This window comes from Arvicanthis niloticus, chromosome 21 (assembly GCF_011762505.2).
Source record: "Arvicanthis niloticus isolate mArvNil1 chromosome 21, mArvNil1.pat.X, whole genome shotgun sequence".
Classification (NCBI taxonomy): domain Eukaryota; kingdom Metazoa; phylum Chordata; class Mammalia; order Rodentia; family Muridae; genus Arvicanthis; species Arvicanthis niloticus.
Genome location: NC_047678.1, coordinates 35234939 through 35250390, shown reverse-complemented (window position 1 = coordinate 35250390; position 15452 = coordinate 35234939). Strand labels below are relative to the sequence as shown.

Here is a 15452-nt window from a genome sequence, read left to right as displayed (position 1 = left end):
CTATTTATTGCCTTTCTTTGTTTCCTTGGTAGGTTGGATGAACATAAAACTCTGTGAGTATCTTTCCATGCAAAGATGATGTTTGTTTTTCCTGTTCGGATGTGGCTGGCCTTTGCCGGTAGAGTACGTTGTCTGTGTCTTTTGTTTTGCTTTGAAGATGCTATGTATCTTGAGGGTCTGGGCCTGAAGTCTCTGCTTGTGATAGTTCATCTTCAGGTCAACTTTATTGGATTTAGAGTCACCTAGGAGACACACCCAGGTGTGTCTGAGGAAGAGTGGGGAAGGGAGCATTCATGAAACTGAGAAGACTCTCTGTGAACATGGGCGGAAGAGTACCACAGACACTTGGACAGAATGAAATGGAGAATGCCAACTGAGTATCATACACATTCCTCTCTCTGCTTCCTGCCTGTGGATACAGTGTGGCTGCAACATGCTCCTGCCAACAGACCTCTCCTGTTATGGCAACTGTATCCTTCTCAAACTCTGAACCACAGTGAGCCCTCCCTTTTTAAGTTGCCGTTGTCAGGGACTTGAGGCAACAAGAAAAGTAAGTACTGTATCACTCTTGCCCCCTCTTAGTAGTCAGCAACCGCAGAGCCCACCATGCTGCAAGAGAGTCCAGTTTCATAGAAAAGCAAGCCCAGTGAGTGTAGCATCTGTGGGAGGGACACCTTCTCAATGAACTAGCCCAGCCAGTTTCCAGATGAGAGCATGTCTCCAACCCCCCATGGAGCTGAAGACCTGCCTGCCGAGCCTAGCTGCAACTCATAACCAAAAGCTTCCTGGGCAAATAAAATGGTGATTTGAAGCTCCTGGTGTTCAGAATCGTTGTTATACTATTATAGACAATCCCAACACGTACATATTCCCACTACAGAAAATTAGTACAATTGATTGGGACTTTGTCCAAGGTTCTACACTGTATGTGCATCTGTTGGAGCTGGGGAGGTGGTTGGTGGAGACGAGGACTTGCTGCACAAGCCTGAGGACCTGAGTTCAAACCCCCAGCATTCATATAAAAAGCCAGGTCTGGCCACAAACTTGTCTTTAACTCCAGCGCCATCAGAGGTGGATACAGGGAGATCACTGGGGTTTGCTGGATGCCAGCCTACCTCCAGGATCAGTGGGAGACCATGTCTCAAGGGAATAAAACAGTGACAGAATACAACACTGAATGTCCTCCTCTGGGCTCATACACATGCACTCACTCTCACACACTCACCCCTACCCCCCATATATTCATTCACCCCCCACATATATGCACACATACACCCCCATGTATATGCACATGCACATTCACCCTCCATATATATGCACACACACATTCACTCCCACATTTATGCACACACACATTCACCCCCCATGTATATGCACACACACACTCACACCCCCCATACATGCACACACACACACACACACACAAAGAAAATGGCATATACATTTATTTTACTTTTTAAAGATTTATCTTTATGTACATGTCTGTGTCTTTGTGAGTGTATGTGAGGTGCAGGTCCCCCAGGAATCAGAAGAGGGTATTGGATCCACTGGTACTAGTGTTGGGAACCCAACTCTTCTGTAAGAGCAGTCTGGCTCTTAGTGCCCAGGCCACCTCTCCAGCCACTTAGCCTACCTCCCCAAAGTAAAGGAAAAGCCAGAATTCTGAAAGCCATCCTGCCCCAAGGGTCTCAGAAAGGGAGTGCCCTTTGTATTATGAATAGAGTTGCTGAAACTTGTGTCTCCAGTATTGGGTATGTGTTGCACGTGTTGCCCTAGGCTCCTCCAGACGCCTGTGTCTCTCACTCCCAAACCTGATTAGCAATTTCTCTGAATGCTTGGATTTTTGGAGGCTCATTCCCATACAGTTTCCTGCTCTGTCCTCAGGGGTTCGGTCTACAGCGGGGTCTAAAACTTGAATCCCTGAGGCTGGAGAGGTAGCTCAGTGGTTAAGAGCACTGGTTGCTCTTCCAGAGGATGTGTGTTCAATACCCAGCAACCACAGGAACAGAAGGTCTGTGACCCAAGTTCCAGGGGATCTGACACTACCATGCACAGAAATATAAGCAAGTAAAAGTGTGGTGGTCCATGCCAGACTTGATGTCAGGTGGTGGCAGGTAGGTGGTGCCTCAAGAAAAAAATTTTTTTTCATTGTGGGTGGGAGGGGAGACTGGGTCTCACTATGTAGCCCAGCCCGGCCTCAACCCCTCTATAGAGCACAATATGACCTCGAACCATTTATTTTGAGATAGGGTCTCTGTATCCAGGCTTAGCTCACTATGTAGCACAGACTATTATTTGAGACAGGTTTTAAAATATGTTTTTTTGTTTTGTTGTTGTTTTGGGTTTTTTTTTTTGTTTTTTTGTTTGTTTGTTTGTTTTTCTCAAATCAGTGGTTTCTCTGTGTAGCCCTGGCTGTCTTGGAACTCACTCGGTAGATCAGGCTGACCTCAAACTCAGAGATCTGCCTGCCTCTGCCTCCAGGGTACTGAGATTGAAGGTGTGAACCATCGTCTCCCATAAACTAACTCCTTCCATTAGCTTGCTATTTGTGCTTTCTTTTCGGATCCATCAATAGGATACACCTTCTGACAACCTTGAAAATCTGATATGGCCGGGCGGTGGTGGCGCACGCCTTTAATCCCAGCACTTGGGAGGCAGAGGCAGGTGGATTTCTGAGTTCCAGGCCAGCCTGGTCTACAGAGTGAGTTCCAGGACAGCCAGGACTACACAGAGAAACCCTGTCTCGAAAAACAAAAACAAAAAAAAAAAAAAACAAAAAAAAAAAACAAAAAAAAAATCTGATATGCCTTCCCTTTGAATCAAAACCCACCTGGTGGGTTCAGATTAATTGTCTGTTGCCACTCTTCACAAAACAGGAGGGGGACAGGCACATCATTTTGGCCAGATGTCCATCGTCCATCAAATCCTGTCTTGAAACACGGGTGGTACCACTGAGGTCCAGTAACTTCATGCTAATTACACAAGAACCCAGGGTTCAGTACAACACTCACCTGACTGGCACACAGCTGCCCATGCAATGAGATGTCCACCCCCTCCTCCCTGACCCTAGCAAGCACAACTAGCTTTTCATAAACATCATTTTGCACAGACGATTCCTTTCAAGTTTGAAACATTTTTTTTCCTCCTTCAAGACTAATGAGATCCGTCATAATGATACATCTTGACCAAGAACCCGAACATCTTCCCACCTTCCATCTTCCTCTCCATGCTCCAGCTAGTCAGTCCCCGCCAGAGTTGTGGAGAGCGCCTGGAAGAATCTCGCTCTTACTCCCGGCAATTTAAGTTAGTTCCTCAAATTGTTCCGGACAGGACCGGCAGGAAACAGCGCCTGGCTTTGGTGGCGGCTGCAGCGGAGTGGGTGAGCGCTGTCCAAGCGGCCTCGCATCGATCCCCCTGTCTAAAGTCTAAGGTCTGGTTGGGTCACAATTCTAGCCTCCCTCCCCCATCCGCCTGGTTGTCTGAGTCTCGGAGCCGCCACGTCCCTAGAGGCCTGAGTTTCCTTAAGAGGCCCTGCTGCCAGTCCGGCCAGGTGGGAGGAAGCTGGTCCAAGTCTGGTGGCCCTAGGTGGGAGGAGCCTGATCGTGGCCCGAGCTAGAAGGAGTGTGACCAGGAGGTGCCGCTCACCCTTAGCGATCCGGTGCGCGTCCCTGCACCCCTGAGAGCGCTCAGTCCCCGGGAGACAGGTGCTGTGGCCGCGCGGCGGCGCCCCCGAGGGGAGGTCCTGGAGTGCCCGCCCTCACCCGCCCTGTCTACGCCCCTCCCCTCTTCTCCCCTCCCCCGCCGTCTGCAGCTACCGATCGCCAGCGATCCCGCTCCCGGGTCCCCGAGCAGACCCGGAGTACGCGCGACGACGTGTGGGGGACACTCGCGGACCGCACTCTGGAGATCACCCGGGTTTGCCCGCCTCCCATCAGCCGCGATTCCCTGGCCCGCGATCCTGAGCCCAGGGAACTCATTGGGTGGGGGTAGGGTCCCCGAGGACCCGGGCCAGCTCCCGGCGCGACGATGGAAGAGCAGCAGCGCGCGCGCTCGCACACGGTCACCACCACTACCAGCTCCTTCGCGGAGAACTTCTCCACCACCAGCAGCAGCTTCGCCTACGACCGAGAGTTCCTCCGCACCCCGCCGGGGCTCCTGATCGTGGCCGAGATCGTAAGTGTCTGGCCGGGCCGGGCTGGGCCGGGCAGAGGGAGGCAGGTGGACTCGGCTAGCTCGCGCGCCTCCAGCTCCGCCCACCGAGCTGGCTCCGGTCTTCCCGCGGGCTCCGGGAACACTTCTGAGCTCAGCTTCGACTTCTTTGTAAAGTACAAAACTCACATCCAGGTTCTTTCACCTGAGACTCTCTTGGGGACCGGTGTCGTGACCCTCAGGATGTCTGTTGTGGGAGGCATCTCAGCTTGCTGTTTTCATTCAAGGATGGTGGTCTTTCCCCGAGAACCGGATACTTTGGTGGGCGTTTATTGATCATGGGTGTCGGGAATACCTAGGGCCTACACCTTACCTGATCTCCACGTGCATGGGTCCCTAAAAACAAAGCTTTTTATCAAACCGACCCTTCCAAAGCGCCGGGCTGGAACTCAGAGCTTCACGTGCCAGTCGGATGCTCTTATCACTGAGCCGCACCCCCATTTCTAGAAGTTTTCCTATTATACGTTATAAAGGAGAGAACTTTTTCGTAATTATCTCCCTGTAGTCAAATTGACATGAATCAAGAACATTTCCCTGAATAAATCTGAGAATCTCAGCCTCTTTGAGACCTTGAGGGCCGCTGTACGGACCAAGCACATCCTGGTGGGGGCTGGGTACGTGCCTGGGAGGGAGGCAGGGCTTGTACACGCTGTTCCTGGGAAGCCAGGCCTTCCGCCTGGAGTTCTGTTGACTACTTGTGGCAGCCACTATCTACTGTCTTCGCCCTATGCCAGGGTGTCAACCCTGAAGAAACTTCTGAGCATGTGTAGTCCCTGAAGCGTTCTCCCGTGAAGGTGGTTGCAAGTAAGCTTGTTTTACACGCACGGAAACTGAGGCTCAGAGAGGGGACGGAAGTTTACTTGTGTTGGCGGAGCTGAGATTCAAACCCACGTCCTCCCTCTTCTTGCTCTCTGCTCTGGCTTGCTAAGGAGCGTCGACTCCCACAGTCTGATAGGAGTCCCCCCTTCTGTTGCGTCTCGGACCCGAGGAAACATTTGTGAAACTGAAATCCAGTCCGTGTGAAAGCTAAAGGATGGAGGGAGATCGTGGTGTACGGTGGCCGAGACGTGCATGGACCCCTCTGAGAACCCTTCAGCAGCCCCTGTGTAGATTCCAGGAGCTTACTGGCTCAAGGCACACAGATCCACCCCAGACCCACCCAATCAGCTTCCATAAAAAGTTGGGAAAGTGTTGGCTTAGCTCATCTCCAAAGTGGTTGGCCCAGCCAGCCCCTAGGGTATCTGCAGCCCTATTAAGTAGCCCTAAGTATTACAGTCACAGTGCAAGGCCTGGCCTGCCGTTAAAGAGCTCAACAAATATTTGCTGGGTGAGTGAGGGAGTTGGCAGGTTCTCCTGCTTCAGTAAAGCAAATAGACGCTCATCAAGTGACTGAGTTGGGGCTTCTGTGGCGTGGCTCGGACCACTACTGCTTTGTGTTGTCTGGTTTGCTGCTCCCTTCTCTCTGTTACATACCTTCAGAAAATACTAAAGCAAAAGAACTGCAAAGGGCCCTTCATCCCACCACTAAGGCAAACTACTGTCGGTGGGTTGGCATGGGTCTGTAGGCTGCAGTGAACTCTCGGTACAGTTTTTGGTTTTGGTGTATGTGTGTGCCTGGGCTTGTGTGGCTATGCTTCTCCAGGTGTGGATGCCGGAGGGTGACATTCGGATGTCTTCATATTTCCCTACTTTATTTGGGAGGGGGACCTGACCTGTGGCAGTCAGAGGACAACGTATGGCGGTCTATTCTGTCCTTCCACCAAGTTTTCCCTGGGATTTGAAGGATGTTGTCAGAATTGGTAGCAAACGCCTTTATCCGTGGAGCCATCTTAACAGGCCTCCACCTTATTTTCTGAGATACAATCTCTCACTGAACCTGGGCATTTAACTGAGCCTCTGGGATCTACTTGTCTCAAACCCCGAACACTGGCATTATAGGTATGTACCACCATACCCAGATTTTTAGATGGATGCTAGGGAATCCAACATCAGGACTTTTATGCAGCAGACACTTTATCCCCAATCTCTACCCACCTTTGTCAGACAGAGATAACAGTGTTTGAGATGGGCAGTGGTGGCACACACTTTTAATCCCAGCACTTGGGAGGCAAAGGCAGGTGGATCTCTGTGAGTTCAAGGTCTGTCTAGTCTACAGAGTGAGTTCCAAGATAGGCAGAGCCACACAGAAAAGCCCTGTCCCCAAAACACCAAGATAGATAGATAGATAGATGATAGATAGATAGATAGATAGATAGATGATAGATAGCCAAATAATGTTACAGGCAGGAAAACGCAAATTTCTCACTCTGTCTCCATAACTAGTGGTAGCTGTGTTCAGATCTCTTAGAGCTCTGAATCATATTTTCATTTTATCCTGTTTATTTATCTGGCAGGAATGAGAGTGGAGGTTAGAGGTCAATATGAGGGAATCAGTTCTCAGCACTGCGTTGGTTCCTGAGATTGAAGGACCTTACCAGCCAGCACCTCTACTGCTGAGCTACCTTGCTGTCTCTGAGTAACATGTTTATGGTACTGTCTCTTTGAGTTGGTTGCTGATCTTAGACACTATGCATTGCCTTTCACTCCAAAAGATGAAGCCTTGGCTTTCTTAGACTGTGATGGTTTGAATAGGATGTCCCTCATTGTCTCTGATATTTGAAAACTTGGTCCCCAACTAAATCGCTCTGTTGAGGGTGTCTTAGGAGGTGTGGCCTTGTTGCAGGAAGCACTGGAGGTGAGCTTTAGCCTGGGGCCATTTCCAATGCGGCCCTTTCTGTTTCTGCTTGAGGTTTAAGATGTGAGGCCTCAAACTTCCTGCCTCTGTCACCACACCTTAGCTCTGCCATTATGGGGCCTAACCTTCTGGAGCCATAAGTCCAAATAAACTCTTCTATGAGTTGCTTTGGTCATGTGCTTAATTGCAGCAATAGACTAGCAATACATGGACCACAGAAGTTCAGCCCTGCCTGTCTTCCATGATAGCCATCAGGTTTAGACTTGGTTCAGACCAGTGCCAGTTGACCTATGACTTGGCAAACACCTCACAGCTGAGCCATCAGGTAACTTGGAAGTAGAGGCAGGAGAGTCAGGAGTTCAAAGTCATCCTTGGTTACATAACAAGTTCCAGGCTAGCCTGTGCTGTGTGAGATCCTTTCCTTCTCAAAATAAAAAGTTAATTTCAATGCATCTCCCCCATCCCATTAGGATGCGCTTTCTCTGTATAATTGTCATAGTGACATGGCTTCGTGTGAGGATCTTTTCTTCCTGCACATTGAGTACCTGGTGTGTTCTCTAATAAGGAAAACGTAATTTAAAATTCTTTAAAAATTGGTTTATTGTTCTAGTCTTTCCAGTTTAAAGCATTTTTTTAAAAAGATTTATTTGTTTTATGTATGTGAGTACATTGTCACTGTCTTCAGACACACCAGAAGAAGGCATCGGATCCCATTACAGAAGGTTGTGAGCCACCATGTGGTTCCTGGGAATTGAACTTGGGACCTCTGCAAGGACAGCCAATGCTCTTAACTGATGAGCCATCTCTCCAGCTTGTCTTTCCACTTAAAAAACAAAAACTCCTCTTATACTTTTTTCTTTATTACATGTGGCTTGCTGTTTACACATTTTTTAGTTTACTTATTGGTGTGGGCGTAGTGTGTGTGTGTGTGTGTGTGTGAGAGAGAGAGAGAGAGAGAGAAGAGGTCTTGTGTGTCCTCTGTCATTCTCCCCTATTTGTTTGCAGCAGGGTCTCTCCCTGATTCTAGGAGCTTGCATTTTCTCAGCTATGCTAGAAGCCAGTGATCCTCCTGTCTCTGTGTCCTCCCAGCTTGGGTTACAGGTGTGTGTGCCCACATTGCCAGCTTATTACTTTATAGATGTTGGGACCCAAACTCCCAATCCTCAGTACTGCTCAGCAAGAGCACTGAGCCATCTCTCCAGCCCTTATTTGCATGGATGCTTTGGTTATTTGAATAAGTTTGACCCAGGGAGTGGCACTATTAGGGAGTGGCCGGGCAGTGGTGGCACAGGCCTTTAATCCCAGCACTTGGGAGGCAGAGGCAGGCGGATTTCTGAGTTTGAGGCCAGCCTGGTCTACAGAGTGAGTTCCAGGACAGCCAAGACTACACAGAGAAACCCTGTCTCGAAAACAAAAAAAAAAAAAACAAAAACAAAAAAAAAAAAAAAACAAAAAAAAAAAAAAAAAAAAAAAAAGAGAGCAAGAGAGAGAGAGAGAGAGTTAGCATCTGGATCAAGATACAGCTTATAATGGGCCATTTCTTGAATATCATAAAGTTTGGTGATATCTGCAGACAGAGGAGCGTGGATGTGTTTCTGACTTCTGACAGCCTATTCCTTAAGACATATTTGCCTGCCCTCGCTACTTTCATTGGAAGAAATGACTTCTGTTTGAATCTTAAAGAAATTAAATAATTGCCTGCCGGGCCGGGCAGTGGTGGCGCACGCCTTTAATCCCAGCACTTGGGAGGCAGAGGCAGGCGGATTTCTGAGTTCGAGGCCAGCCTGGTCTACCGAGTGAGTTCCAGGACAGCCAAGGCTATACAGAGAAACCCTGTCTCAAAAAAAAAAAAAAAAAAAAAAAAAAAAAAAAAAAAAAAAAAAAAAAAATTAATTGCCTGCCGGAGTCAGAGGGAGTGCCTGTAGCTCAGCCTACCAATACTTAAGACTGTGCCATGAGCCGGGCCGTGGTGGCGCACGCCTTTAATCCTAGCACTTGGGAGGCAGAGGCAGGCAGATTTCTGAGTTCGAGGCCAGCCTGGTCTACAGAGTGAGTTCCAGGACAGCCAGGACTACACAGAGAAACCCTGTCTCGAAAAAAAAAAAAAGACTGTGCCATGGTAACTCTATGTTGAAACCAAATTATAGGAGTTTCTTTCCTTTTACAGTTTCATTACAAGCTAGTAACAGCCCAGTACTTGACCTGTGAATTGGACGACGCTGCAATCTTGTAACTATTACAAGCACTTGAAACAGAATCAAAGTGATTGCAACAATCTGGGCTAATTGAATCCTTCCTGTTATTGGGGACTTTCAAATGAAGTTTGCATCCATGTAATGATGTTAAGTCCCCTTTTATTTACTTAACTGTCACAAGCAAATTCAGCTGAGGCAACACGGATTGGGTGGACTGAGGGCTGGCATCTAAATCACCATCTTCTTCAGCCCCTTTTCAAAAGAGTTGGGGGAGCAGGGCTTGTCTCCATTTCACAGAAATCTTTAGAGGAAAAGAAAAAGCCAGTGAGGAAAAAGAAACTTTTTTTTTTTTGGTTTTTCGAGACAGGGTTTCTCTGTGTAGCCCTGGCTGTCCTGGAACTCACTCTGTAGACCAGGCTGACCTCGAACTCAGAAATCCATCTGCCTCTGCCTCCCAAGTGCTGGGATTAAAGGCGTGCGCCACCACTGCCCGGCATGGAAAAAGAAACTTTGAAAAGATGAATTATCTCCTCCCACCCCCAAGGGCACACACACAGGGGTGGTGCCCTTCTGCATCTAAAGTGGGGAGCATTGTAAAGTGATAATTGTCGTAAGGCAGGGGTTCTACTGCTTGGCTAATGCCCTGTGCAGGCTAGAAATGCCTTGAAATGGGTGGGACAATTCCAGCACAAAGACCTGCTCTGAGTTCACTGTCAGAACTTTTGGTGAACCATTAATTTACCTTTTAGGGTACACTGTTCTGGAATTTCTTGAGTTATGTGATACTTATCCATAATTTTTAAAAACATAATCAACTTCTTGCTGTGGCTACGGTGGATATGGATTGTCCACTTGACACTCTCTAATCACCTAGGAACAAGGCTCTGGGTGTGGGACTCGCAGGAGGGGACTTCTCGATTGGGTTAACTGTGATGGGAGACCTCACCCCAAGTGTAGGCAGCAGCTTCCATTGCATGGGCTGGGAAACTCAACTTAATTAAAAGGAGAAAGCGGGTGAATCTTCACGTCACCTTTGCCCAGGGGCCATGGTATACTCTGTATCTGCCCAGTTTTACTATATGGGTTCCCAAAGCCAGCACACGCTCTGTTTTTTGCTGACACTGAATAACTTTTCCCATAAGTGATTAGCCCCATTTTTTCTAAAGATTATTTTATTTTTAGTTATATTCACACCTGTGTCTGTGAATGGGCTTGTGCACATGGGCCCAGGTGCCCTCACAAGCCAGAGAGGTATCAGCTGTCCTGGAGCTGGAGTTACTGCTGGAGACAGTTGTGAGCCACCCACAGTGGGTGCTGGGACCTGAACTCTGGTCCTCTGCCACAGTAGCAAGTGCTCTTAACCACTAAGCCAGCTCCCCAACCTGCTACATTTTAAAATTATATTCTTTTCGCATTTTATATGATGTACTCTGACCATATTTGCTCCCTCCCCATCCCCTTTCTCTTTTTCTTTCTTTTCTTCATTCACATATTTCTTATTCCTCCCACTTTTTTTTTGGTCTGATTTTGTGAGACAGGGTCTCATCATGTAGCCCTGGCAACACTGAAACTCACTATGTAGATCAGGCTAGCTAGAAATAGAAGAGAATCACCTATGTGTGTCTGCCTCAGGAGTTTTGGGACTAAAGGAGTACACCACCGTGTGTGACACCCTTACTCAGGCATTAAAGCACTTTTTATTATATGATTTTTTAAAATTCCATCGTTTAAAGCATCCTTTATTATATGAATTTACATAATGTATAAGTATTATTTATTATATGCCTCCCTGACCAACTTGCTTTTGTCTTTTAAAAAAAATATTTATTTTATTATTTTATGTGTGCAGGTGTTTTGCCAGCATGCCTATTTGGCCACCACAGGTGTGCCTGATGCCTGAGAAGCCAAAAGAGGTAGATACAGAGTTATAGACAGCTGTGAGGTGCCTGCCATGTGGATGCAAGGGCAGCCAGTGCTCTTAACCACTGAACCAACACTCGAGGCCTCTTTACTGCATTCCTAATGACCACACGGTACCCCAGAAGCAGCCAGACTTCTACGATTGCGTATGTGTTTGTTTTCTTCTTTGAATGACATCTTAACAAACATCCTTTAAGCTAAATGAATCTCTCTGGCCAGGTGCTTATGGCACACACACGTCTTTAATCCCAGCACTTGTCAGGTAGAGGCAAATAGATCTCTGAGTTCGAGGTTAGTCTGGTCTATAGAGTGAGTTCCGGGACTGACAGGCTTATACAGAGAAACTCTGTGTTTTTTTTTTTTTTTTTTTTTTTTTTTTTTGAAAAACAAACAAACAAAAAAAAATCAAGCAAACAAAAAAGAATCTCTCTCTCTCTTTCTCTCTCTCTCTGGATCATTTTACTCTTGGTGTAGTTAAAATTAATTTTAAAGGGGGAGGGCATGGAGGTGCATGCCCTTCATAAGGGGTGCCTGTGTGAGTATGAGTAAGGGCTTATTTACTTGAGCAAGGGAAGCTTAGCAGGGGCTACACCATTAAGGAAAGGGATTCCCCTCCCCAGCAACTATTAACTACCTATGGCTCCTTAAGGAGGGGTGGGGCCTGAGCTATGATGGATGATAATGGGCTGGGTCTTGGATTGTCGGAAAGCAAGTAAGCACAGCTGCTGTGGGGTTGTAGGTACCACAGCCACGTCACATCCAGGATACAGCATTTTGCAGCTCTCTTCCCTGTCTGTGGCTCTTACATCCTTCTGCTCCCTCTTCTGCTGTTCCCTGAGCCTTGGACAGGATGGTGCAGATGTCCCACTTAGAGCTAAAGAACAGTAGCGTGTCCATTTAGCATAGTAACAATAGTAGACTCAGCCCCAGGGACTGTGTCCACCCTAGCCATTATGACCAGGTTTACAGTACCAGGTGCGAATTCCTAGCTTTATTGAGATATGACTCACTTATAAAGTCGACCTTTTGTAAGGTACAATTCAGAGGATCATAGATGATGATAGGTTTGGGCAAACTATCCCCATTAGCTAATTAGAACTTCACTTTATTAAAGAGATTGCACCTGGTAGCAGGCACGCCCCATTCTTCCCATTCGTCTGCCTAAGGGGAAATCACTAACCTACCTTCTGCCTTTGTGGATTTGCCTGCTCTGCATGTTACAGGTAAATGGAGTTCTCATGGTCCTTATTCTTGGATGGCTGTCACTTAGCACCTCGATTCCAAGAGTCATCCGTGCAGTCCGTAAGATGCTTGTGGCACAAGCATGAGAATCTGAGTTCAGATCGCCAGCACCCACAGAAAAAGCTGGGTGAGGTGGCATGTACCTGCAACGCCAGCGCTAGGGGGCAGAGACAAGGGGATCACTAGGCTTACTGGCCCATTGATGAGCTCCGGGTCTAATGAGAGACCCTGTCTCAAAAAAAAAAAAAATTAGGGTATAATGCCATAGAGGAAGACACCTGAAGTCAACCTCTGGCTTCTGCATGTGTACATGGCACATATATGCATAACACACACATACACACACACACACACACACATACACACACGACACCAACTGAAATCAAAAGACACACTCACTCTGTAGAGTGTGTGAGCATTTTACTATTTTCGTGGTCAAGTGCTGTTCTGTCTCATTGTATTCAAGATTTTGTTTATCTGTTCACCAGCCGGCAGACATTTGAGTTGCTTCTGTATTTTGACCATCGTGAATATAATATAATGCTACTGGGAACCTTTTTTCTTAAATAATTTTTTTTAGATTTATTTATTTATTTTATGTATATGAGTACACTGTAGCTGTCTTCAGACACACCAGAAGAGGGCATCCGATCCCATTACAGATGGTTGTGAGCCACCATGTGGTTGCTGGGAATTAAACTCAGGACCTCTGGAAGAGCAGTCAGTGTTCTTAACCGCTGAGCCATCTCCCAGCCCCCAGAGGACAATTTTAATGTCCACCTTGTTTTGAGACAGGGTCTCCCTTTGGTTTGAACCTTGCACAACAGGCTAGCCTGGCTGACCACTCAAGCCCAGGGATCCTCCTGTCTCTGCCTCCCCAGCTCTGGGATTACAAGCAAGTATTACCAATGGAGGCCTTTTTTCCCTTCCTAAATCTAAGTTCTTGTGCTTGCAAAGCAAGGGTTTTACTGACTGACTATTCCCCCGGGGCCTAGTTTGCTTTTTATCTTTACCATTTTTCCCATACTCTGTGGTAAATTCCTCAACAGATCCACGCCTCCTTGAAAACTTTTCTTCCAGGTTGAGGTGATTTTTTTTTTCTTTCACTTTTCTTGTGGGTTTTTTTTTTTTTTTTTTCATGCACATGTTATGTGATAAAGTCCAGGTTTTTTTTTTTAATTCTTATAGAATTATTTATTTTTATCTTATGTGTGTGAGTGTGTGCCTGCTTGTACGTGTGTGTGTGTGTGTACCATGTGTATGCATGGTGCCTGCAGAATCCAGAAAAGGGTGTCAGATCCCTTGGAACTGGAAATACAGGTTGTTTGAGCCACCTAGTGAGTGCTGGGAACATAATCTGAGTCTGCTAAAAGAGCAGCCGATACTGTTAGCCGGGAGCCGCATCTCCAGACTGCAGTTGTTCTTCTTGTATGTGTGTTTTGTCATTTCCAGGAAAGCCTAATTAACTCATAGACATCCACCCCTGTGTATGTTTCCCGTTAGTTTTATACTTTTAGATTTTAAATTTATGTCTGTGATTTGTTTTGATTTATTTTTTTTTAAATATAGTATGAGGTAAAGATTTCACTTCAGTTTTTTTACATACAGCTGTCCAGTGGTCCCTGCACCACTTGTGGACAAGTCGCCTGCCTCATCATAGATTCAGCATCTCTCATATGAACTGTGTTTAGTGGTGGGCTATATATTTGTTTGTTTGTTTATTAGAGACAGTGCCCCTTGTCCCAGGATGTCCTCAACCCACTATGTGGCCAAGGATGATCCAACTCTGAGTACTGGGATTACAGACATGTACCGCCACACTCACACGGTGCTGGGGTTTGAATCCCAGCATGCTAAGCAAGCAACCTACCAACTGGGTTATACCTCCAGCTCTTCTTTGGGGTTTAATTAGTTTATCTTATGTGCATTGGTGTGAGGGTGTCAGTTCTCCTGGAGCTGGAGTTACAGACAGTTTTAAGCTACCACGTGGGTGTTGGGAATTGAACCCTTGTCCTTTGGAAGATCAGCCAGTGGTCTTAACTACTGAACCATCTCTCCAGCCCCACCCTCCTCTTCCTCCTCCTCTCCCTCTCCCTCCTCCTCTTCTTCCTCCTCCTCTTCCTCCTCCTTCTTCTTCTTCAATGAAGTCTCCCTGTGTAGCCCAGGCTTCACTTGTTCATCTTCCTGCCTCACCTCCCAAGCGCTAATATTTAACACCTCCACACCTAGCAGGGTCACAGCATTAAAGAATCTTAAAGGTTAAAAGCTACAGTAGGAGCCCAGCAGTCATGGTACACTCAGGAGGCAGAGGCAGGTGGATCTCTGAGCCTGGTCTATAGAGTGAGTTTCAGGACTATACAGAGAAACCCTGTCTCAAACAAACAAACCCAAAACAGCAACAACAAAACATAAATAAATAAATAAATAAAAATAAAATAAGCAAGCAAGCCTACAGTAAGAAACCGGGAGACCTGTGTGTTTACCATGCTCAGTTTATTTAGACTCTGTAAAAGATTAATGGGATGATTTGGCTACGTTGTGAATGGTGCAGCTTTAAAGCCACAGTGGAAAGAAAGATCGTATCAACTTCCATTACTAGAAGGCTTGAGTTAAAGAATGCCTGAAAAGCCACGGGATGGTTGATTTTTTTCCAGAGGTCTGAGCTTATGACCTGTGGAGAGAAACAGACCAATCCCCAACCTCGTTCCTTATCTCACCTGCACTGCCTTCCCATATCGAAAACCTAATTGTAAGAGGTTCCTCCTTATAGGGAAAATAGTTCAGAGGAGAAAGAGACCTGTATGTTTTTAAAATCTGCCTTGTTTCCAGAAACAGCTGGTGGCAGCACAGACTCTTTACATTGAAGCTGTAAAGGCTACACCACTAAATTCCTATCAACGCCAGAGATCTCTGTAGAGAATAAATCTCACTTGGAAATCCTAGTTTTGAGCAGGCTTGAAGGGGCTCCTAGAGGCAGACCCTTCAGAGGTAGCTCTTGGGTGGCCATCAGTGAAACCACAGCTAGGGGAAATGTTGGTCTTATCAGCTCTTGATTCCAGGTTTACCTCCAGTCTGTGAGCCGTATCTTTCATCTCACAAGGCCAAGCGTTCCCTTAGAGTTGGAGAAGTCTGTGGAGCTCTAGAATAGCTAT

The 15452-nt window shown here is 46.8% G+C and overlaps 1 protein-coding gene across 3 annotated transcripts in view; it reads left to right on the top strand.

Moving 5' to 3' along the window:
* The first annotated feature begins 3639 nt into the window (after positions 1-3639).
* Cmtm8 (CKLF like MARVEL transmembrane domain containing 8) overlaps positions 3640-15452 on the top strand; it is a 57863-nt gene continuing 46050 nt past the window's right edge. The window contains exons 1-2 of one of the 3 annotated variants that reach the window (XM_076918023.1): positions 3640-3658; positions 3812-4173. In XM_076918023.1, the coding sequence (XP_076774138.1) occupies positions 4027-4173 (147 nt within the window). In that variant the 5' untranslated portion in view covers positions 3640-3658; positions 3812-4026. Of the gene's footprint in view, positions 3659-3760; positions 4174-15452 lie in introns of those variants that run through there. The other 2 variants (XM_076918022.1, XM_034484295.2) reach the window with 2 other exon arrangements.